Raw genomic sequence first — 25,955 nt, 5'->3', positions numbered from 1 at the left:
TTGTTGAATGAACTAAAAAAGGACTGTGTCAATGTAAAATAAACATACATGCACGGCACAACTGGCTTACTTGTAGGATCTTCTTCATCCTGATTGTTATCCTATCTACGCAATGACTATTGGTATTGGTTATGGCCTCAAAATCTAAAAATGTTGGATATTTTGTAAACATTCTTGGCTCAATGTGTATGGTCTCGAAAGTGATTACTGGATGTTTATTCCTGTGTTCAATTCCTAACATGGGGTGTGGTGGAAGGTGGGGTTTAGGGAGGGTAAAGAGTTGTTGTTGGGACCGGTTGCTTCTGTTGTATATGTTAAATGATGCACCAAAGGTGACGGTAACCAGCAATTCGAATACATCTTGTTACAATTGACAAGGGCACACAACAGGCAGGGAAATATGCAGGCTCTACTGTTAAGTGGGGTAGATCTGTTGTATTCCAATTGAGACCAGCAGTGTGTGGGACCCCTGTACGTGCTACACTTAAATGACTCGCTGTAAATGTGTGTTATCTGGGAGTGCATGTATGTGTAGATGCAGACGATTTATGTGCATTTACTAATCTTCCAATTGCTGGATATATTGAATGGGACTCGGAGCACTGGATTACATTTCCACTATCACTAACGGGTAGATGGGCAATTATTCCAATAATCCTGCCCAAGCAATTCCAATCCTCCTACTGATACTGTTTTTTATAAACTGAAGAGTGCATTGATCAAACCAGTTTGGGATGGGAAACACCCGTGATTGGTAAAGAGATTATTAAATAAACCATATACAATAGGAGGGCTTGCAATACCAATTATATATACTTATCGTTTAGTAGGTCAAGCACATTTCGCAACACATTGATTGGGCGCTGGCGAGAAGTCCTACACATGTACAGATAGAATAATTGATGGTCGCGCTGGGGCATTTAAGAGCTGATTTTAACAGGTGACAGGAGGTGAAAGCTCACTAAGGCTAAACCGGTCACAACAATACAGCGGGCATGGAGAAAGATTGGAATATTAATAACTGATGACACCCTATGACACCCTATTTTCACCGCATTTTAATAATGTGCCGGACTAACCAGTGACGCTTGATACACTCATGCAGGAAATGTGGGGTTAGATGAGCATAGAATGTGTGCTGAGATGCTAGCTGATGGAGTATTTTCCAGTAGGAAGGATTTTCTTTCCCAATCTTCAAACAGACCTATGTTTGGTTTTCAATATTATGTCTGCACTCCAGAAGTATTAGTGGAATGTTCCTAATCCACCCAATCACATCTTACTAGTGCATGTGCCGGTGTGGTAATGGTGAAACTGGCCTTATTTCTAAGATGTGTTCACATATATATCGGGTGTAATTGGCACCAGAACATTTTGCCTGGGCAAAATGGAGTACAGACCTTAATTGTGATATAGAGAATGATTAAACGATGCAAATATGTGTACATATGGTGGGTAGTTAATTAAGCCTGAGATAGCCTTTCAAAATATGTGCTCCATGTATACCTTACCCCGGTCAAACCTAAGCTTACTATCAAAATCAGATAGCTGCCCTAAATGCAGAGCAAAGAATTTGACTTTATACATATGACATTATCTTGTGCATTTATACAGGATTATTGAACAATGGTTCTTCATATTTTGAATGCAATGATAAAGAATACTATACCAATGTTTCCAATTGATTGCCTGCTGGGGCTGCTTGTGGAACATGAGATCTATGCTACTAAATGCATAAGACTGGCTTTATTAGTGGCCTAAAGAGCCATTTCTGTTGCAGTGGATTAGCTCAAAGCGTCGGAAGGATGGATCTAGGATATGACCAAGATATTGGCTATAGAAATTAACTTTACTCATCTTGTGCCATAGTGGCGGACCTAAGGGCATTTGTCAACCATTTCAGTTTTATCTGACTAGACCAATTTCTTTTTTTTTTTTGACAACTTTATTTAAAGATTTATCAAAAGAAATACATATCATTCCAAAACAACAATTATGATAACAGGAAAACTACAAATAAAATGAAAAAAAAGCATCATACAAGTCGATACAAATAGTACAGCATAAATAAGAAAGATCAATCAATTATCTCTACTAATCGTAACAAACCTAATTTGAAATAACTAGCCAAAAATCAGAGGAAAATAAGAAAAAACACAAACACACAACCACACAACACAAGACAAACACAACAAAAAGAACACAACAGAAAATTAACCACTCCGAAACAAAAACCATTGCCCATCAGCACTTAATTCACACATAGAGCTCATTAAAAGCCTCCCACTGCTCCTTATACAATTCTTCTTTATGTAAAGTAGAATACTTAATCCTCTCAAATCTTGAGAGCAACTGCATATGCGATAACCATTCATCAATACTTGGTTCCTTTCTCGTCTTCCAGAGGCGTAAAATTTGACGAGTCGCCACCAAAAACACCTTATTAGCCCAACACAGAGTTACATAGCTGAAGTGACGAGTGCCCAGTGGTGATTTCAAAAGAACTGATGATGGTGTCCTTGGAAAAGAGATGTTCCCGACCAAATCAACTCTATCCAAAACCTCACTCCAAAAACCTTTAACCCTCGAACAATCCCATAACATGTGAAGCAAGGTGCCTTCCTCAGTAGAACAACTCCAACACATACTATCCTCCCTTAAGCCAAAGCTGTGCATTTTAACTGGAGTCCAAAACAGACGCCCCAAAAGCCTCTATTGAATATATCGTACATTTAGATCACTTTTCATCCTAACTGGAACCATCCATAGAACCTCCCATTCTTGCATAGAAATATCTCCACCCAGTTCAGCACACCACATAAGTCGAAGAGCATTCCATTAAGATCTAAATTTCTCTTCTACCGGGAACAACCTCAAATAGCTAGACACTGCCCGTGGCGCAACTACAATAAAACTACACCTTTCTGGTCTTTGTAACAAAGGGTCAGTAAGCATTAATAATCTCTCAGAAATCAAATCTCTCAACAATCTATATCTCCACATTTCCCTATTATGTAGCATAAACTTCTGCTTCAGAGACTCAAAAGATATCATACCGTCATCATCCCACACGTCTCTAATAAGCAATATACCCTTGTTCATCCAACTCCTCCAGCATAACATCTTATTATTGATCTGCAACCCCGGATTCTGCCAAATGGAGGCCTCCCCATAAAAATGAAGTCCCTGCCCCCCACTTACAATCAATGATGTGACTGCATCTTTGGAAGCAAGGACAGTCTGCAATGTACTTACTGATTTAGGTAACTTTCCAGTACAGTGATTCAATTCGGAAGGGTCTCATCTTAAACTCTTCTATCTGAACCCAAACTGGAACGTCTGATTCATTCAGCGAAAAGTAGGATACGCATTTTTTAATCAAACAACTTTTGTACTAATTTTCAATGCTAGGATAACCAAAACGCCCCTCATGTACACTCCTAACCATTAAATACCTTGGTGTCCTTGGTTTCTTTGAAACTCCCCATAGATACTCCTGAACGACCCGATCCACACAGCCCAAACCTTTTTTTAGTAAAGCTTAAAGGTAGCGACTGAATAATGTACAGAACCTTAGGTAGGAGCACCATTTTAATAGCATTAACCTTTGCCCAGATGGATAAAGAGAGCCTACTCCACCTACGGAGCATAGACCTCATGCTTTCCAGAACTTTATCTATATTGAATTCCGCCATACCTTTCACATCTCTAGACAAAAATACACCTAAATATTTCACCCTAGAGTTTTCCCATTTACAATTCCAATCTAATAATCGTCTACACACCTGAGCGTCTCGAGCTGGAAACACAACCGTCTTCTCCCAATTAATTTTATAACCTGAGAGCCCACCAAACTCAGAAATCATATTCTTCAAGATGTTACCCCCTTCGACCGGATTACCAAGAACAATAACTATATCATCAGCATGCGCCAAAACCTTAACTTCAACTTCACCGACTTTAAAACCGGATAGGCAATCCGACTGCCGAATATATAACAAAAATGGCTCAAGAGCCAAATTAAAAAGGTAAGGCGATAGTGGACATCCTTGACGTGTGCCTTTAAATAATCTAAAAGAAGATGAAAGTACCCCATTCACCCAGACCCTGGCACTAATACCCGACTGCAATGCCCCAACAGCGTTTATAACTAGGGGACCAAAACCCATCTTAACCAAAGTAAAATTTAAAAAAGCCCAAGCCACATCATCAAATGCCTTCTCAGCGTCAAGAAATATGAAAATTAAATCAAGTCCTGCCGATGACAAATTCAGAATATCCAAGAGAGTCCTAATATTGACACATCCATGACTTTGTTTCATAAAACCCACTTGAGACCTACCATTTAACGAACCCATATATTTATCCAACCTGGAAGTCAACATTTTCGTAAATAATTTTGCATCCACATTCAAAAGTGAAATGGGGCGATAATTACAACAGTTCGGTGCATCTTCCCCTCCTTGGGGATTACGGTAATCACTGCATCCCTCATTGAAGGACATGAAACACCCTCCATAAGAAACTGATTATAGAGTTCACATAATTCCGGCGCTAACTGTTCAGCAAAAGATTGGTAAAACTCAGTCGGCAGTCCATCTGGGCCAGGTGATTTACCAGACTTCATTTTATTAATGGCCTCCATCACCTCTTCCACCAAAATAGGAGCATCCAGAAATTCTCTGGCCTCATCAGACAGTCGAGGAACATCAATCTTCTCAAAGAACTTCACCAGATCACTTCCTAACAGCACATGCTCTTCAGAGTATAAAGATTCATAATAAATGCGAAAACACTCACCAATATCCTTCCTTTTCACAATAATCCTATCAGACTCATCTTTTAATCTCTGGACAAAAGACCTCTCACACAAACCCTTCAACCTATTCGTAAGCAGTTTACTCCCAGAATCCCCTCTCTCCCAGAAGAGTTGTTTAGAATAAAAAGTCCCACGGTCCGCTTGAATCTCAGACTCCAAACACAATTGCTCATACAACCTATCCATCTCTAAGCGATCCCTCACTGATCCAGTACGAGCATACACTGATTGTGATTTACCCAGATCCAGCTCAAAATTTATCATTTTTGCCTCCCCTTCCTTCCTCACTCTAGATGTCCAATTAATCAATTGGCCCCTAACAGAGGCCTTAAACGCATCCCAAACCATTAAACTATCAGCCGAACCCTTATTAACAGCAAAATAGCCTGACACAAAACCAGAAAGCAATTCTAATGCTTTTTCCTCTTTCAGAACAAATGGTTTCAGCCTAGACCAATTTCTAATACCGAAAACTGATCCGGAAGATTGCGTAATGATGCTGAGTGTGGATATTTCCGTTTGCTTGAGACCATGACAGTTGACAGAAACTGTACAATATGTGAGTTTATTTAAAAGGTGGGTTTTCAGCTACGGTGATATATTGAGATAATACTTGTACTGTTTTTTCTGTTATTTTTCTGTTATATCTGGAATTGGGAAGGTGTACATGAGAATACGGTGCATATGCAATAATGTTTGTATTCTGAAGGCTTCAAGACTGTTTACGTGACTATAATAAACTGCGGATGTTACCAATAAAATAACATTTTTAAAAAAGTGTTCTCATGCGCACTAGCAATATCTGCTGAAGGAAAATGTTTTCCTTTGAAGAGAAAGCCAGCTTTTTTTGTTCTGGAGCTGCAGGTTAAAGGGAACTGATGGCTCTCTCAATTGGGATGGGGTACCTTATTACCCTACATGTTAACCCAGGGGGTTTGATAAGGGACTATCACTTTATGGGTGGCCTGCCCTGATGGGATAGTGTTGTGAGGATGGACTAGATTGCTGGGACTGACCTGGACTGATGCAATGTGACTCCTATGCCATGTGGCTAAAACAAGGGCAAACTGACCCTGGGATCCACCCCATGCCTCCCTGGGGCAAACATCCACTGGCTCGGGGTGGCACTAGGCTCCCTGGGTCACTGCCTTACTGGTTTCCAGAATTGAGCAATGTGCTTTGTCACAGACCTTTCCATGTGAGGGCTAATTCTGACATGAATCCAGAGGCAGTTGTTGAGGATGGATGACAACATAACTAAAGTACATTTTTGTTCTATGGTTCACATAAGTTCATAGTTTGAATTGCTGGAATACCTTTCAAAATACTTAAATGTTAATGTACACTTTTTCTTTGACACCCCTAAATGTACATATTTAGAGATGTCAGACATTACTGCATTATTGCCTTTGGCCAAATCATGGAAGTCAATTGTATCACTAACATGTATAGTCGGTGAGAACCCTTGATGAAACCTAAATTAGCCCCGCTTGTTTTACAAAAACAAAAGATTTTTTTTAATTTTTTTTAATCTGGTTTATTCAAACCATTGAAAAACAAACAATTCATTGATTAAGACATGCACAAGAAACATACACATTTAAACTGTGTTTTGATCAATTATTGTTTTTCCCTCAAACAACCTCTCACAATACTATCAAATGCATTGCTTTCACAGATAAAAAAAAAAGGCATAACTAAAAAATGACACATTCGTTTTTTGAGCACTCCATTTGTTAAGCAAAACCTTTACTACATGCTCTGTGTTAAGGAGCATATGCACAAGAGGTAGGTATAAAAGAAATACTGGGTAATTATGGCACACACAGACCTTACCAGAGCCATCACTGTATGGGTCTTTTATATTATGAAAAGATGGCGTTAAAGAATTAGATAAGGTGGCACTGCTGATATTGAGAGAGCTGGATCTGTGATTATGGCTAGGCTCTTTTGCATTTAAGTAACAGTGTTGGGCCCAATGTGTCGATTCAAGCCCCCTCCAAACTTCCATCTGTTTAGATCCAGATTTACCTACTGTAAAGACACCTGAAAATAATGTGTCTAACTAGCCCTGGGGAGCCGAAGCACTAGAACAGTTTGAGAAGGCTGTATTGCTACAAGTGTCATGATAACTGTTGCACACTATCTATAGAGATGTTACGGGGAACAGGGCGGTCATGTGGATTAAACATATTCTTTTTTTCTGACCAACAGATTTTTAAACTATCACACACTGTATTTTATTAAATGGAGATTTGGCAGATAACATGTCTACTTGTTGGTTTTCTATTGTCTTAATCCATTGCGTTTGCAGGTGTTTTTTATTGTTGAAATACCAATGCTTGCAATAATGCATTGAATTATTGAGAACTTGCATACCCTTTTTGTTTTTTCGTGCATAATTTTGTCATGTTAACTATGTAATACTTTCTTGTAACAGCATGCAATATATTTACACCCACTTCTCTGTGTAAATTTGTCATTGTTTTTTGCAGATACAAAGGACAAGCTCCAGATTTGATTGGCAAGCAGGACAGTGTTTATGAAGGTACAGCACCAATATACTTGTTTCTGTAACTTATCACAGACGCTTTGGAGTACCTTGAGTCTTGGGAATTTGGGTAGTCTGCCTTATGCCAAATAATATTTTGATACTTAAAAGAAAAGGACATTGATTCAGTTTTAACTGAAGCTTAAAGATCATTATTAAATAAGAAAACAGCCTTGTCAATATTAGTTTGTGAGAAGAAAAATGCTGATTTATTAAGTTACTTAGATCACACATATGTATGTGAAAGGGTGATTCATTTGAGTGTAAAAGTTTATTAGAAATTAATATTTAACCACTGAAGATTTAAGATGTATTTCTGCCTAAACACAATTTAGTTTTTTTTGTTCTTTTTTATTTTTTATTTGTGTTATCATTCCCATGTATAAATAAGAATCTTTCACAAAACATGCCGAATAAAAATGCTGAATAAAAATGTTTCACTGTGTGTGTGTGTGTGTGTGTGTGTATATATATATATATATCTCTTAAAAATACATATTAAATAAACACAATCAATACAAAATATATCTACACAAAATGAACCTTTCTATTTATCTTGATCACATACGGCCTTTCCTAGCTTTTCCAAGATTTTATAAAGAAGATCACGTAATGCCAGAATTCGACCCTGCGCTTGACCACCCATCAAAATGCACCACCAGGCTACATTGCCATGTGTCATGTGTAGACATTTCTTCCGATCTTCCATCATAGTACTACAACTCATGACCAGATGTTTTATGGTTTTTCATTTCCTCCAAACCACACGACCTACAACTCATGTTCTCCTCTTCCCCTTTCAATCTACTCACTCTCTCTAGTGTTGGTAATTGATTTAACCGAAAACGGAGCTACAATAACCTCCTTCTTGGACACGGAAAAATTAGTATGTTTTTTTAGACCTGTTCCATCTTATAAACCAATTTACAATATTCCTTGTAAATAGCATAGGTTGCCACCTCCTCTACTATTTTTCCCCAATCGTAATGGAATAACTTTTCTCCAGCATGGGGTCTGGCATGGATTCACATGCTCATGAATATTCCCCGTCGTCAGGCTGGAATCCTCGGTATAGAAAAAATCAGTTTCGTTTCTGATCTGTCTTTCTCAGTAGTAACCAATCACTGGTCTCTGGGTCATACTGCCCCCAGCCAATGACTGCCCTCTCCCTAAGCCCCACCCCTGGCATCCATCCTCAGATTTTTACTGCACGTTCAAGTGTTGGAAGTCCTCGTGCTTAGCTCTCAAGCTTTTGCTGCGTTTTTGTGCTTTTTTTCAGGAGATTTTCTCATTTTTTCGGTTAGAGCCTCAAGCTCCACCGTTTCTACTTCCGATCAACGGGGATCTGTTTCGGAGTTTCTACACCCCTCAAGGGTGAAGATTTCGTCGAGTTACGCTTTTGGAGGATTCCAGAAGTTCCGAGGCCTACCTCGGCCCAGGAGAAAGGGAGCTTGACGCCCGGGAAGCTGTTCAGGACCTGCCCTGGATGCCAGCTTCAGAACGTTTTCAAGGAGGACGAGCATTCGTTAAGCCTCTACTGTCTCCATGAGGACAAGACGCACAAGGAAAAGGACTGCGCGTTTTGTGGGAACATGTCGGAGGGGACCATGAAGGATCGCCACCTCCGTCTCACCAACTGGCTGGAAGGTAAGAGCCTGCCAGGCGAGAAGAAGAAAAAGAAGTCCGAGCGGTCTTCTATGTCCTGTGAGGGTGCTCTGGCGAAGGGGGCCCAACAAAAGGCTAAGCACCGGGAGCGCCGAACGGTCGGGCTCCTTGGCTGCCAGACAGGGCGCATCCTACCCGGCGCCATCGACCACGAGCCAACGCTCAGGCTCGGGTAAGAGGAAGTCCGAGAACCCGGTGAAGCTTCTGGAGCGGCCCCGGTCGATCTCGAAGATTCCGGCAGAGGGGGAGCGAGGCTCGGACCCTCCCCCCAAGGTGAAGGCCCCAGGCGTACGGAAGGTGACGTTGGCCTTAATTCACCCTGCTAAGACCTCGATTGAGGATGTCGCCGCGGCCCTGGCTCAGCCTGTGGAGGCTACACCAGTGGAGGCGCCTTCAGGTACCAGAGTCTCCCTGCCACCGCGGAGGGAGTCGTCTTTCAGGCCCTTCGAGAAGACCCCCACAAAGTCCTCGTTGGAAAGGGTGGGGGAGGGGTTGGTGGCCGTCATGGATACGGACACGACCTCTTAAGAGGAGCTCATCCAAGTCATGGAGGAGGCCCAGCCCATCTGGAGGGATCCCGACGAGGGCGACGGTGACGCAGACGAGGCTCCTCAAGAGCCCTCGCTCCCGTCGTTTCCGGCGCCGCAGGACACCTCGGCGGCCATTTTGTCAGCCATCCAGTCCTTATGCTCGGAGATAAGGACTAGGTTGCCCCTTCCCCCGACGGAGGTGCCTGAGCCAGACCCGACGGAGGAACCGGAGCCAGGACCTTCGGAGAGCCCACCACTTAAGAGGAGGAGGACGCATCCTAGGCCTCCTCTCCCGCCTCTGCGGCCTTCTCTGCCTTCCCCCCGGTCCACTACCCACGCAGATGATACAGGCATGGCCACGACTACGACGGGTACGGATGATGACGGAGGCGACGACGGGACGTGTCCCCCGTCGCCCCCTGCCCCGGCGTCCCCGCCGGACGAGATTGTATCCTTCCATGCAATGATTTCCAGGGCATCCGAGCTCTTCCAGCTCTGCCCGGAGGAAAAGGAGGGGTTCCTTTACCAACGGCGCGAGGCTAAAAGGAAGACGGTCCTCGCCGTACCGCTTCTTGATGACATCTGGGATGAGGGGCTCGCCCTCCTCAAGAACCCCTCCACGGCTCCGGCGAAGAGGGACCGGTACAAGAAGTAGTACCGGGTCCCCGACGCTGCCCCCTTGTGCCTTAGGGCACAACCTACCCCGGACTTGGTCATTTCGGCGGCAGCCAAGAAGAAAGCGGGGGGGGCATCGGCCTCGACTTCAACCTCCCCTCCGGACGGCGAGGGTAGGAAGCTGGATGCGATGGGACAACGAGTCATCTCATCTGCAGCGACGACCATCAAGGCGGCCAACGCCCTGGCCATCGTAGCCCGCTACGACAGGGAGTTTTGGTTCAAGATCGCCCCTCTGTTGGACTTCCTTCCGGATGCTAAGAGGGCTGAGGCCCTGGAAATCTTGCAGGAAGGTGAGATTGCCTCGGACCACGCCATTACGGTGGCTACGGACATCGCTGACACCGGTTTCCGTCAGTTGGGCACTGGCGTTTGCCTGAGACGACGAGGATGGCTCAAGGCGACGGATTTCCGCCAGGACGTTCAGACCAAGGTTTTGGGCATGCCTTTCGATGGGAACAACCTTTTTGGCAAGGCGGTTGATGAATCCCTTCAGGCGATCAAGACGGACACGGAGACGGCCCGTGCACTGGGTGTGCTCCAACAGCGACGGCCGTCCTTTCGGAGCTCTGGAGGCAGACAGGGTGCCTCCAAGGGAGCCGGCAGCAGCTCCTCTACGTACCATCAAGCGGCAAGGTCTTCGTCGCAGGAGCCCTACAGGGGACGCGGCAAGTCAGGTGGATCCCGCCGTCGTCGCCAAGGTGGTCAAGGAGGCAAAGCGGCCTCCAAGCAAGATTGAACCGACCGTCGGGTCGGGCCCCCGCCGAAGCACCCCGGTGGGAGGCCGGCTGACGAAGTTCGTCGGTGTGTGGGAGTCCATCTCCACCGACCGTTGGGTGCTGGACGCCCTGGCCCTGGGGCACGCCCTCGAGTTCCAGAAGAGGTGCCCCCGCATTCCTCCCGAGGCCAGGAAGGAAAATCACGTCCCTCAACTGCTGTTGGAAGTAAGGGCGATGCTCAGGAAAGGTGCCATCGAGCTCGTCCCGAAGAGGCTTTGGGCTCTGGGGTTTACTCAAGATACTTCCTCGTGAAGAGGAAGACAGGAGGATGGCGTCCCATCCTGGACCTGCGACAACTAAACAAATACATTAAGGCACAGAAGTTTCGGATGGTCACCCTCCAGCACGTGCTGGGACAGCTGGAGGAGGGCGATTTCCTGTCATCGTTGGACTTGGAGGATGCTTACTTCCACATCCCTATTCTAAAGAGACACCGAAAGTTCCTTAGGTTCTTGGTCAAAGGGCGGCACTACCAGTTCAAGGCCCTCCCGTTCGGATTAAAATCGGCGCCCAGGGTGTTCACCAAGTGCCTAGCATGGGTGGCGGCGCGGCTGCGCCTGCAGCGGATCCACGTCTACCCCTACCTGGACGACTGGCTCATACGGGCAAGGACAAGGGAGCTTGCCGTGGAACACACTGCGAAGACCGTCCAGCTGCTCAGGTACCTGGGGTTCTCCATCAACTTTCCAAAATCCCACCTGGTCCCGTCGCAAGTCGCCCTGTTTCTGGGAGCACAGCTCGACACAGTGGCGCGGCGGGCCTCACCGTCGGAGGAAAGGATAAGGACCATCTTAGGAAAGGGGCAACGTCTGCTGGCCACAGACGTGGCCAGAGTGAGGTCTATCCAGTCCCTCCTCGGAATTATGTCCTCCTGCATTTATCTGGTGCCCCACTGCAGACTTCGGATGCGGCCCTTGCAAGAATTCCTCGACGCCCACTGGATCCAGACGACGGGCAGCTTCGAGGACAGGATCCCGCTCGACGAAGCGTTCCGTCAGACGATACGATGGTGGGGTGTCCGCGCTCATCTGACAGCGGGAAAAGGTTTCCTAGCCCCGGCCCACCAGCTGACGGTGACGACGGATGCCTCCCTGGAAGGTTGGGGAGCGCACACCAGGGGTCTCCACGCGAGAGGCCTTTGGCTCCCCGAGGAGAAGACTCTCCACATCAACATCTTGGAGCTCTGCGCAGTGTTCTGGGCCCTCCGGTCCTTCCTTCCGTCCCTCAAGGGCAAGGTGGTGAGGATCTTCACCGACAACACCACCACGATGTTTTACATTCGGAAGCAGGGCGGAACCAGATCCCCTGCCCTATCCAAGGAAGCCCAGGATCTGTGGCATTGGGCCGTCGCCAAAGGGATGTTTCTGGTACCCTTTCATCTGGCAGGGATAAAAAACACCATCGCTGACTCACTCAGCAGAGAGCTGCGCTCGTGCCACGAGTGGGAACTGCGCCAGGATCAAGTGGACCGACTCTTCCGACGATGGGGCAAACCCCAGATCGATCTCTTTGCGACAGCGGTGATCTCCAAGTGCCGGAGGTTCGCCAGCAGGTTTCCCCAACCGAGGAGCATGGGCGATGCTTTCTCGTTCCCTTGGAACGGCCTGTTCCTTTATGCATTCCCACCGTTGCTACTCCGGCTCGTCAACCAGCTCAAGAGGTCCCGGTGCAGGATGATCCTCGTTGCACCGGCGTGGCCGAGGCAGATCTGGTTCCGGACCTTCTGGACTTGTCAGCGTCCACACCAGTCATGCTGCCGACGGACGCCGATCTTCTCTCCAGAGCAGGAGGCGCCACTCTTCATCACGAACCATAGTCGCTGAACTTGCAGGCTGGCTCCTGCAGCACTAGAGTTTGGAGGATACGACATCCCGGCCGACTGTAGAGAGGTTCTTGCAAAGGCCAGGACATCCTCAACTCTCAAGTGCTACGGACATAAATGGAAGAGGTTCTCTGTCTGGTGCCATGCACAGAAGATTAACCCTCTGTGGATTACGGCCCCTCAAGTATTGCCGTACCTACTGTCTTTGGCCAAGGCTGGCCTATCTCACGCTTCCATCAAGGTACATCTGGCTGCCGTCTCACGTTACACCAGAACTACAGGACGGGCGTCCTTGTGGTCTCATCGTCTGGTGAAGGAATTTATGAAAGGACTGTTCCGATCATTCCCGCCGGTGAAGGCCCCTGCCCCGGCGTGGGAGCTCAACGTGGTGCTGACCAGGCTCACGGGGGCCCCATTCGAGCCTATGCATTCAGTGCCGTTGAAGTTTCTGTCGTGGAAGACCGCATTCTTCATGGCCATCACCTCTGCACGACGAGTGGGAGAGATCCAGGCCCTGTCTTGCAAGCCTCCATACTTAGCTTTTCACGACACGAGGGTGGTGCTGAGGACGCACCCCTCCTTCATGCCCAAGGTGCCGTCGGACTTCCACCTCAACGAGCCCTTAGTGTTGCCAGTTTTCTTCCCGTCGCCGGCTGAGAGGACTTTGCACTCGCTGGATGTAGCTAGACCGCTGAAGTTCTACGTGGATCGCACGAAGCGTTTTCGGAAGACATCACAGCTGTTTGTGAACTTTGGACCTGTGAATCAAGGGAAGGCTCTCTCGAAGACTTCCATTTCCAGATGGCTCTCCGGCTGCATCATGCACTGTCACCGGTTGGCAAACCGACCGTTGCCAGGCCGTCCGAGAGCCCATTCGACCAGAGCGATCGCTGCTACTACGGCGTTCCTGTCTGGTGTGCCCCTGCTCGACATCTGCAGGGCTGCTACGTGGAGGTCGACGCACACCTTCACGAGATTCTACTGCGTCGACCAGTATTGCAGGGAGGAGTCCAAAGTCGGCCAGGCAGTGCTGCGCAACCTGTTCGCCTAAGGTGAGCCTGGTGAGGAGGTAAGAGTTGCTTAATGTTGAGTTGTTGTATTGCTTGATATTGAGCCTTTTGCCACCTCCCGTGGTTGTGCATGTGTATAGTGCTATGTATTCTTATATTCATGAGCATGTGAATCCATGCCAGACCCCATGCTGGAGAAGGAACAAGTTACTTACCTGTAACTGTTGTTCTCCAGCATGGGTCTGGCTTGGATTCACATGCAAACCCTCCCGCCTACCCCTCTGCGGCTCTTCACTTGGTCATACTGCCACTTCACGTGCTACCAAATCTGAGGATGGCTGCCAGGGGCGGGGCTTAGGGAGAGGGCAGTCATTGGCTGGGGGCAGTATGACCCAGAGACCAGTGATTGGTTACTACTGAGAAAGACAGATCAGAAACGAAACTGATACTGATTTTTTCTATACCGAGGATTCCCGGCCTGACGACGGGGAATATTCATGAGCATGTGAATCCATGCCAGACCCATGCGTCCCTCAACTGCTGTTGGCGGTAAGGGCGATTGTGATGCTGGAAATGTATCGGAGGGACAGGGCCTCCGTATCCTTGTCCTTTTTCTGTTCTTATCGTGTGTTCTGTCGTGTTTTCCGCGCAGAAGTCCATGCGGGACTCCTGGCGGTGCAGCTCTCTCTTTTGGTTTGGTGAACAGACCCATGGGATACCCTTATGGCACCCATGGGTAGGGGTGCAACCCTGTGCCCCTAGTTTATGTTTTTGGGCACCCGTGGGTGGCCCACAGAGCCGGGTATGGGCTGGTGGCAGCTACATGCTGAATTTGACAGGTGCGCTGGGTATCCGCCATTTTAGGGTACCCCGGCCCTGCCATTGGAATCAGTTGATTCCTGATAGGAAACAAGATGGCCCCGGTGGCCTCTTGCTTTCTATCGCCTGATACCTTGTTTTCCCAAAGTCCTGGGAAGCCCTGACTCTGTCCCTTCCCCCTGACTGGCTGTTGGGTGGAAGTTCCGTATATGGTGTTGTTGTGAAGGCCCAGCTAGACTTACTGGAGCCTTCCCGCTGACTGTATGTTGTGGGTACCGCCTGTGGGTGGGACCTGGGTGAATGGGGAGTGTGACCAATATGCACTCCGTGTTGTGGCTGTCTGGTTTCTGCCATGAGAGACAAAGACTGAGACAGCCCTGCCCGAAACTGGACTGAATGCAGTATGTAGAGTTGAATGGCTGAGTACTTGTCTCAATCCACATTCCTTGTTGTGAGTGTCTGAGCGGGAGAAGAGTGGCCTGAATGCCCTGCGTGCCTGATTGGCTGACCGACTGCATGAATGCCCTTCTGTACGATTGGCTGCTGAGTGTGTGCCAGCAGTGTGGATGAGAGACCAAATAGTATATCTGGGGACCTCTCACCACTGGAAATTGTTCAGAAGCTGAAGTCCACTACGACAAGTAACTGGAGTAACTGACGCTTGACCTTGAGGCCCTGCTGGAGGAGAAGGATTGCCGTGGCTCTCCTTCACGATCTAAAGGCTGCTGTGTCTCCAAGGACTGACCCAGAGAGGACCTGGTAAGGCGCCCTCTTCCCGAGCTACGAGGGACCATCGTGCACAGCTGACCTTTGCCAACGCTCCCTGGTAGACAGACCTACGACAGGCTGCCGACCCGATACGGGGACTGCTGAGGAATCCCAAAGCGAAGCACCCGGACTGTTGTCCGCCACTGTCGACGACCGCCGTCGCCGACCGGAGCCGCCGTGCTCCCGTTTGCCTAAGAACTTCAACTTGAGCAACGGACGCCCTCGTCTGCATCACCGTGCCGTCCCCTGTGGGAGAAGGCCTGACAGTCGACGCGCCGAGGAGTAGCCACCGGTGGGTTTCCCGCCACCCAAAGACCGCAGAGACGCCGACGACTCGACGCCCTTGCTGGGCCACAGTTCTTCTTCATCTCTTTGCGGTCCAGAACTATCGTCACCGAGGTGCCCCGCACGCCTCTTCCTTGCAGGACGCCAACGCTCTGTCGTCGACGAGCACCGCTCGGATCAAAGCCTGCTGCCTCATCGACGTCGTTCTACCCGGTTCACGGTCGGACGTTCGGCGCCCCGTGTCTCCCGCTTGAAAGGGGCGACATTCAAGAAGGGCCGCCGATTCCCCGACACCGAACCCCGAGTCCGCGACGCCCCTCGACGATCCGTGGCTCCTGCCTTAAAGGGAGTCACTCCAGAAGGATCGGTCGACGCCTCGCCGACGAACTCTACTCCACCAGGTACATTGGGGGGGTAAAACATTGTGGGAGAGAACGAGACTCTTGAACAATATATGGACTGGGCTTGTTTTATATATCGTTATTTTACAGGTTGCCCAGGTGGGGGGATCTCCACTCAGAGCTGTGTCCAGTAGCGAGGACCAGTCGTCTGCCTATTGTTTCATCCTTCTGCTTTCTCTCTTCTCTCTATTGCTGGTTTCATTGCTATTGATCCGTGTGGCATTTTCACAGCCTTGTTGAATGCACTCTAATCGAATATTAGTGGTACCACTTTAGAATTGTAGATATTTACCATTGTTGATTTTCCGGAGCACAAAGTGCGTTATTGTGATAAGTGTACATAACCTTTGAATATTAATTATATAAAGACTGTGTTTTCAGTAATACAGTGTGTGGACATTCCTTTGTGGGGGCTTGGGGATACACTGTACTTAAGAACCAGCCCGCATCACCTCCTGAGAAGCTAGGCCTTGATTGCTCGACCAGCGTTACCATATCAGAGAATCTCGGCTGGGGTCCTCTGTGCCTTTCCTCTGCCATATAGAGAGCGGAAGTACAGACCCCCCCACCTCGTCCTGACAGCGATGCTCAAGAAGGGAGCCATCAAGCTCGTCCCAAAGAGGCTCTGGGGTTCCGGAGTATACTCAAGATACTTCCTCATCAGAAAGAAGACAGGAGGATGGCGTCCCATCCTGGACCTGCGTCGGCTAAACAAATATATCAAGGCACAGAAGTTCCGGATGGTCACCCTCCAGCACGTGCTGGGCCAGCTGGAAGAAGGAGACTTCCTATCGTCGTTGGATTTGGAGGATGCGTACTTTCACATCCCCATCCTAAAAAGACACCAAAATGTTCTCAGGTTCGTAGTCCAAGGGTGGCACTACCAGTTCAAGGCCCTCCCATTCGGATTGAAGTCGACGCCCAGGGTATTCATCAAGTGCCTATCTCCAGTGGCGGCGCGGCTGCACCTGCAGGGGATCCATGTCTACCCCTACCTGGACAACTGGCTCATCCGAGCAGGAACAAGGGAACTCGCCGTTGAACACACAGCGAAGACCGTCCGGCTGCTCACGGACCTTGGATTCTCCATTAACTTCCCCAAATCCCACTTGTTTCCATCGCAGGTCGCTCTGTTTCTGGGAGCCAAGCTCGATACAGTAGCGCGACTGGCCTCGCCGTCGGAGGAAAGGACGAAGGCCATCCTGGGCAAGGTGCAGCGTCTGCTGGCCACGGACGTGGCCAGGGTGAGGGCCATCAAGTTCCTTCTCGGGATGATGTCCTCTCGCATCTATCTGGTGCGCCTGTGCAGGCTTCGGATGCGTCCTCTACAGGAGTTCCTCGACGCCCGTTGGATACAAGCAGCGGGCAGTTTCGAGGACAAGATCTCGCTCGACGAGGGGTTCCGCCAAGCAATTCAGTGGTGGGGCACCCGCGCGCATCTCACGGCGGGCACGGACTTTCAGACCCCAGTACACCAAGTGACAGTGACGACGGATGCCTCCCTGAAGGGGTGGGGAGCGCTCACCAGAGATCTTCACGAGAGAGGCCTTTGGCTCCCGGAGGAGAGGCCGCTCCACATCAACATACTCAAGCTACGGGCGGTGTTCTGGGCCCTCAGGTCGTTCCTCCCGTCCCTCAAGGGCAAGGTGGTGAGGATCTTCACTGACAACACCACCACGATGTTCTACATCCGGAAGCAGGGAGGAACCAGATCCCCAGCCCTATCCAAGGAGGCCCAGGATCTGTGGCACTGGGCCGTCGCCCAGGGGATGTTTCTGGTACCCTTCCTCCTGGCAGGAATAAAAAACACCATCGCCGACTCACTCAGCAGGGAGCTGCGCTCGTGTCACGAGTGGGAACTACGCCAGGATCAAGTGGATCGAGTCTTCCAGCGATGAGGCAACCCCCAGATCGACCAACTCCAAGTGCCAGAGGTTTGCCAGCAGGTTTCCCCAGCCGCGGAGCATGGGCGATGCTTTCTCGTTCCCCTGGGACGGCCTGTTCCTGTATGCGTACCCTCCGTTGCCGCTCCAACTCATCAATCAACTCAAGAGGTCCCGGTGCAGGGTGATCCTCGTCGCACCGGTGTGGCCGAGACAGATATGGTTCCCGGACCTTCTGGACTTGTCAGCGCCCCTACCGATCAAACTGTCGACGGACGCAGATCTTCTCTCCAGAGAAGGAGGCGCCATCCTTCATCACGACCTGGGGTCGCTGAACTTGCAGGCCTGGCTCCTGCAGCACTAGAGTTTGGAGGGTACGATATCCTGGTGGACTGCAAAGAGGTCCTTGCAAAGGCCAGGGCGTCCTCAACTCTCAAGTGCTACGGACACAAGTGGAAGAGGTTCTCTGTCTGGTGCAGTGCACAGAAGATTAACCCTCTACGGATTATGGCCCCTCAAGTGCTACCGTACCTACTGTCGCTGGCCAAGGCAGGACTGGCTCATGTTTCCATCAAGATACACCTGGCAGCGATTTCCCGATCCACCAGAACTACAGGATGTCCATCCCTGTGGTCTCATCGCCTGGTGAAGGAATTTATGAAAGGACTGTTCCGATCGTTCCCCACGCCGGTGAAGGCTCCGGCCCCGGTGTGGGAGCTCAACATGGTGCTGACCAAGCTCATGGGGGCGCCATTCGAGCCTCTGCATTCGGCACCGTTGAAGTTCCTGTCGTGGAAGACAGCATTTCTTGTGGCCATCACCTCTGCACGACGGGTGGGAGAGATCCAGGCCCTTGTTAGGGATAATTCTCTTATGGCTAATTTCCCAAACCTAGTGAGTCCCCCAGCAGCTTTGCTGGATTTTTGGGGTTTGTTTTTTTCTCCTGCTAAGAGTGACTCTCTCTTACTACCACTCTTAGGCATGATTTGATGTATGTCTCTGACTATTTGTGTGCTTGTGGGCTATGGGGTCCTTTACTCCATAGGGTATCATCTATTTTTTGTGTATGTGTTACACAGCACCCTCAGTTCAGTAACACAGGGGTGTCATAGTGACCCCCAAACACAGACTCCATACCCTGGGACTGACTACTCTCTCCCAGGGCATGTAAAGTCACCATTGACTTTACTAGTCTTAAATTGTGAACAGAACCAGTACAAACCACCATCGTTGCTTGGAGAAGCGACTGACATTGAGGGAGTTGGAGGTGAACGAGCGAAGAGCTTGAGTAGGAAGGTATTTACGAAGCGAGAGTTGGAGGTATTGAGGACCCAGGCCCCAGAAGGCCCTGTGGACAATGCAGAGGGTCTTGAATTTACAGGGGCAAAAATCCCAATCTGCCATAAAAGTCTTCATAGCACTCCTATTTGTTCACTCCTAGAACTAGTATTTCCTCCTCAATGAAGAGTTCCACTCCGCTGGGTCCATACACAGGCTGCGTTGAAATCTCCTGCTACTAATATGTTAGCATTACCGTGTCTCCCCAGCCATTCTTCAAACAACGTTGCCAACACGTTCTGTAGAACCATTTGTGTTTTGCATTGGTTTCCATAGATATTTACTATTAGTAAATTAAGCTCAGAGTATGGCATTTGTATGTTTATGGGCCATCACATCAGGTGATGCCACCTCTCCCTCATGGTGAATGCAGCCCCAGCTAGGGTCTATAGCCACTGCCAACCCTGCATTATGTCGATCCCTTTCCCCCTGTGTAGATGATTTGCAGTAAGTTCTAAATCCTACCAGATCAAAATTGCCCATAGCCATAGTTTCCTGTAAGATATTTGCTCATTTGAGAAACGTCATGGTACTTCCTGTGAGTTTATGGAAGCCACATGTGTTCCATGTCGTTATTCTTATGTCATTTCTTTCAAAGGTGCTGCTAGTTCAGTTTTGTCTTTTTAAACATTTCAATAGCCCCTTCCAACCAGGCCCTTTCATCTCCATTTCTGATTACATTTAAGGAACCTCCTGCCAATTCCGGTGGTCGTTGTATAATTTCATTCCTTTGTATAGGATTTAGAAAGATTTCTATTTCTTCCTGGATTTATAGTTCCTCCAGGCAAAATCCCAGGGTCTTCAGGGCATCTTGATTGCTCCAGACCATTTGAGCAATCAAGTTTGAGGTGAAAAAACAAACTGATCTTTCTGCCCCCTTCTTCGGAAATGCTACTCGCAAAATATCGTCTGAGCGTAGATCTTGTGACTGGTGGGGATCCAGGAAACCTCTAATTATGTTCCCTCTATTCATGTTTTCCTTTTGACCAGCTTTCTGCCCCATTGCTTTGCCTTGGAAAATGTCTTTCTCCAATTTGTTGGCACTGTTTGTATCTCCCCTAGATTTAATGGTTTCCTGCACTCCACCCTCCTGTACCATACCGGTGATCCTTTCTGGGAAAAGGTCACTTCCTGCCTTCCTGTTTGTAGCTAGCAGCACACAATCAGGTTGTTCCAATGTCCTTTGTTCCAGTTGAAGGGTTTCTTCACCAGTTTTCACATCTACAAGGGACTCATTTTCCAAGTATCCCATAGTAATTTTCTTCTGCTGGCTCATGTCTTGTTTGTCCAAGTAAGTAGTGATTTTAGACTGTTTTTTCTTAGTTTGTCCTTCCGTTTCCTTGCTTTGATCATCTGTGCTGGTCCTCACCACTTTTTTTTTGAGGATTCCGTGTTTCCTTTCCACCCAATGAAAGGGCATCCAGAAACTGCATTCATTTGTTCCTTTTGTTCGTAAAGGTGCTGGCTGATTTTTAGATTTGTTTCCTTTTTTGATTTTCCACTTCCCTCTTTTGTTTATTGGTTTTTACCCCCCCTTCCTGTTCCTGATTTAATATTGGGGTTTCCAGTGTGGCATATATAGAAAGGTCCTGCAATACCCCCTCCTGTTCATTTCCTCGCATATCACTTGTATTTAATTGGTCACAAAGAGGTGAAGGCGAATCCAGAGTCTCTGTCTCCTGATTTAGTTCTCGCTCCTCCCAGTCTGGCTTATACCGGCCAGTGCTTGTCTCTACCCATAGCATTGGATTTATTTATGGTGTTTCTAATTCCTGGGTGATTTGGCGGCCCTCTTCCCGTCTCGTTTGGTGCCTTTTCTCCTCCTTGCGAATGGATTTTTTCCTCCCACGTATTCCTCATTTTTGATATCTTGTCTCCCAGCTTTGCTGCTTCGGAAAAATGTTTTCAGCAGAGGGCGCTGTGCTCGCAGTTGCAGTCTCGTCCCTCGAGGGCCGCCGTCGATCGTCAATGTCATCTGCCGTAAAAAGGGCTCGAGCCGTGCCCGTTAGCTCAGTTCGTTTTTCCAAGCACTGCTTCGCGTCACAAACAGCGCCTCCGTTTTCTTAGACAATATGTCCTCTTCATAGACTCCATCCTCGCCCAAGACGGGTTTTAAAAAAATGTCAGAAGTGTGGAAGAAAGATCTTGATTACCGACCCCCATCGTAATTGCCTTTGGTGTTTAAGCCCTGACCATCGGGTCGACGAATGTGGTTCCTGTCCGGCTATGTCCAATAAGGCTCTTAAGGAATGGAAAGGTAAGCTGGCGGTTGGGGAGGAATCTTATAAGTCTTCAAAAAGACAGAGATTCAGGAGGGTCGAGCGGAAAGTCTCGACATGGGTCGAGGAAATCTATGTCTAAAAGATACTTGAGGAAATCCTCCTCTTCATCCAAAAAATCGAAGAAGCGATGTCATAGACCACCTTCTTCCTCTTCGTCTGACAGAAGGGTCATATCCTACCCTTCCAGGCACGATTCCCCTGAACAATGGGAGGCCTTTAGGGCTTTGATGCTAAAGATTTTCAAGAATGCGGCCCAGACCCCCTCGAAATAGCTGTGTGAAGATTATGCCCATGCCCACTCCAAAAGTGACAGAGGGAGATCAAAGACCAGGCACGCGAGATCCGACAAAAAGTCAAGGGTGTCATCGAGGGAAAGTTCCCGACACCTTTGAAAAAAGAGTGAAACCACTGGTGCATGAATCGGGGGTGACGGGTGACAAAATGGCTTGCACTTCGAAGTCGAATATCGACTCGACACAGCGTTCGACGACCACGTCGAGGCCACCGCCGAAGATGGCGTTGAAACCTTCTGCCACAGCGTCGAGGCCCCATCGACGATGTTGAAGCCTCCTTCGAAAACGCCAGCGTCTTTATCATCAATGTCTTCGATACCTTTGTCGAGTAATTCTTGAATTCCTATGCCTAAATCGTCGCCTTTGTCTAAGCCTAGATCAATGCCACCCCCTTCACCGCAGGAGATCTTCCATTCTCAACCCAGGCAACAATTCTTTAGATCTATGTCCTCTATTTATGAGGAGCAATCCTCTGAAGAGGATGTTACTTCAGCTGGGGTTAGATTTGGAACTAAAGAGGTTACTGAGGAGTTGATAGACCCAAACTCTAAAAGGGCTGATCTTTATGATTGCCTTCAGACAGCCAGTGGCCTAGATACTTCCCCTGAAGTAGAGTTTGAGATGCCAGACCCTGCAGATCATGCAGACTCTGGGTATAGAAACCTAATGGGGAGAGTCATTAACTTCATGGGATGGAAAACAGCTTCCCCAAGTTTCGACCAGGACGATATGACAGACATCCTGAATGAGGGACATCAAAGGGACCCTGTCCTCCCTTTCCATAAGGCATTGCAAGAGTGATGGCAAATTGGGATACCCCAGACCCTGGGCCTGCAGTAAATAAGTTTGTAGGGAAGTACAGACCATCCTTATCAGATCCAGAGTACCTGTCAAAGCATCCCTCGCCAGAAAGCTTAGTGGTACAAGCTGCAACCTCCACTAGACAGACAGCTTTTCCTTCGATACCACCTGATAGGGATGACAAGAAAGTTGATGCTTGGGCCCGGAAAGACTTCTCTTCGAGCAGCATGGCCCTTAAATCTACAAATGTAACTTGCACTCTGGCAAGGTTTACATCCACCCTGTGGGACTGTATGACATCAGCGGCTAAACACATCCCGGAGGACGAGGAACGGATGGTTTCCTGGCCATAGTAAAGGATGGAAAGGAGGTTATAGAGGAATGCCTCAAGTCAGGATTGGACACTGCTGATAGTTTAAGCAGGTCCATGGTCCATGGCATCTAGCAGGTCCATGGCATCTAGCACGGTCCTACGCAGATTTGCATGGCTCAAGAAATCTGGTTTTGCACCTGAAGTGCAATCCATATTACTCAATATGCCCTTTCACTGCTTGAGGCTATTCAGCAGCAAGGTGGGCACGAGCTTGGAGAAGCTGCAGACCTCTAAAGCGGCAGCTAAATCACTCAGTGGCGCTATAAGGCAGCCTACGCAACACTCCTATGGAGGGTCATCTTCCTGGAGGAGCCATACCTTTTTTGTTTCTACTCCTCTTTTGGAAGAGGGTGGGGACAGGGCAGTCAAGGAGGCCAACAGTGAAAACCCTCTCGTGGTGGAAGTGGGAAAGGTGCTAGATCAGCCCCAGCAGCGGCTACTACCTCCTCAGCCACTGATGCAGCCACTGCAAAGCCACTCTGAGGTCTTGACCCTGGTGGGAGGCAGGATCACTCGGTATCTGAGCGAATGGCAGGGCATTACGTCAGATGCCTGGGCACTAGAGGTAGTGACCCATGGTTACTGCGTTCCTTTTTGACAAAGACCTCATGATCATCCACCGGGAGCCAATTCTGTCAAAATTCCAAACCCGTTCTGGTTCTATTGCACCAGAGAAAGGTGCAATAGAACATTTACCTATAGCGGAGAGGAACAAGGGTTGGTACTCCCCTTACTTTCTCATTACCAAGAAGAATGGAGGATTGAGACCCATCTTGGACTTAAGAAATTCGAACAAATTCCTCAGGAAGGACAAGTTCAAAATGGTGACCCTTTCTCCGATCCTTCAACTTCAGGACTGGCTGGTTTCATTGGACCTTCAGGATGCTAACTTTCATGTGCCGATCCATCTCAAGCACAGAAAGTACCTGAGGTTTGCGGTTGGCGGTTATCACGATCAGTTTCGAGTTCTGCCTTTTTGGCTAACCTTGACCCGAGGGTTTTCACCAAGCTGATTGTTGTGGTGGCAGCAAGTCTGAGGAAGGGGGGGAATTCATGTGTACCCTTACCTGGATGACTGGTTAATCGGGGCGAGTTCACCCGAAAGGGCCCAGGAACATCTGACCATGACCTGCCACTTCTTACAGAGACTGGGCTTCTCCCACAATTACAAGAAATCACAAATCACTCCACGCCAAAAACTCCTATTCATCGGAGCAGTCCTGGATACTTCCTCGGGCAAAGCCTTGCCTCCCGAGGAGAGAGCTTAACACATTCTGCAGATGGTAACAAGGTTTCAAAATGCCTTACGACTGCTGGCCTTCGATTTATTTATTTATTTATTTATTTATTTTTTTAAGTTGCTCAGCCTCATGGTATCCTGCATTTTTCTGGTGCCAGAGGCCAGATTGAGAATGAGATCCTTTCAATGGGCCCTCAGGACTCAATAGTCCCAATTTTCGGGGGATATGTCAGATCTTCTGCAAGGCCCGACCAGAGTGGCTCAAGATCTTCTATGGTGGGCTTGCAAAGAAAATATCCTCAAGGGAGAGTCTTTTTCGCAACCATGGCCAGAGATAACAGTAGTGACGGACGCTTCACTCACGGGGTCGGGAGCTCATACCCGCGATCTGACAATCAGCGGTCGTTGGTCTCCATCGGAGTCCAAACTACACATCAACCTGTTGGAGCTGAGGGCAACCAGACTAGCGCTGAAGGCCTTTCTGCCCTCTGTACGGGGAAAGAATGTCCGGATAATGACAGACAACACACATTCATATTGTGAATAAGGAAGACGTATGCATTGCAAGGGAGATGCCCATGCTTTATGCATGGCCTCTCGAAACTTAGGTTGAAGACCTGCTTCAGACAGATTCATTTAGGTTATTTCTATAAATGGCAATTATTTAATGTCCAAGCTGCAGTTGCAAACATTGCTCACAAGATGGCAGAAGACCACCTACCCAGGGGGCTCTCTGTTAATGTTATGTGCCTGCAACTCATATGTTACTTAAGAATCAATATACAAGAAAGAATGCCTGTCTGAAATATCCTCTTTAGAGCATTGATACAGCCGATGGAAAAACATGCACAGAACCTGAACAAAGCATCAATATAATACCTGCCAGGCACCTTAGGAGAACCCAATAAGTTATTTACCTGGCCTGGGAAGAACATATTGGGGGTGTTGGAGGCATTAAGGACTCCCTGTCTTGGAGAAATGCCATCCTTCAAACCCAGGAATAACAGTGATATGTAAAACTATGGAGAAACGGTTGAATGTTTTGTGCCCCCACGCTACTCAGACATTGCCCACAAACTGCTTTTAAAAATGGGGGATTCTGATGGGAAACAAGTTCCCTTAGAGTAAATAGGTGCAGCTTGAGACTCGGGTAGTATGGCAACTTCATAAACCATGTGCAGTATAATGTTGGCGAGACATCCCCCGAGTTCATGGATCTCCGTCAGGACACTGGGATACAACTCCTTGAGCAGAAGGCCCTTGGATGAGAACAAAATCGATGGTGTCAGAGTCTCCAAGGAGTTCCTTTTGCTCCCAAGAAGGGCATATATGTCACATTTGGAGGATATTTATGATGAGGGGGTGATGTCCCTTTTGTCTGGAACCCTTCCACTACAGGGGAGGTGGGATACTTTACAGAGGAGTTTTACGGGGAAATATGTGATTTGGTGGATGTAACAGGCGGCTTGCAGGCGGCAAGTGGCCCGGACAGCTTGCCAGAGGTCGACATGATGCCTTTTGCCACCCTCTGCAAGTCATGGGTGGCTTACCAGCTCCTGATGGTGAAGTTGGTCGGTCCCCTTGCACCATAAGGTTCAGTATGACCGGTTAAGTTGTGTTA

At 48.3% G+C, this 25,955-nt stretch overlaps 1 protein-coding gene across 10 annotated transcripts in view; it reads left to right on the top strand.

Annotated features, from left to right (window-relative positions):
* The window catches only part of HERC1 (HECT and RLD domain containing E3 ubiquitin protein ligase family member 1), a 3,379,312-nt gene that overhangs the window by 2,122,218 nt on the left and 1,231,139 nt on the right, over window positions 1–25,955 (top strand). For all 10 annotated transcript variants that reach the window (XM_069624399.1, XM_069624403.1, XM_069624396.1 and 7 more), the window contains exon 46: window positions 7,315–7,367. In XM_069624399.1, the coding sequence (XP_069480500.1) occupies window positions 7,315–7,367 (53 nt within the window). The remainder of the gene's footprint in view (window positions 1–7,314; window positions 7,368–25,955) is intronic.

Source organism: Ambystoma mexicanum, chromosome 11 (assembly GCF_040938575.1).
Source record: "Ambystoma mexicanum isolate Mex_15411 chromosome 11, UKY_AmexF1_1, whole genome shotgun sequence".
NCBI lineage: Eukaryota > Metazoa > Chordata > Amphibia > Caudata > Ambystomatidae > Ambystoma > Ambystoma mexicanum.
Note: the sequence above shows the minus strand (reverse complement) of the source record. Positions and strands in the feature narration are given on the sequence as shown.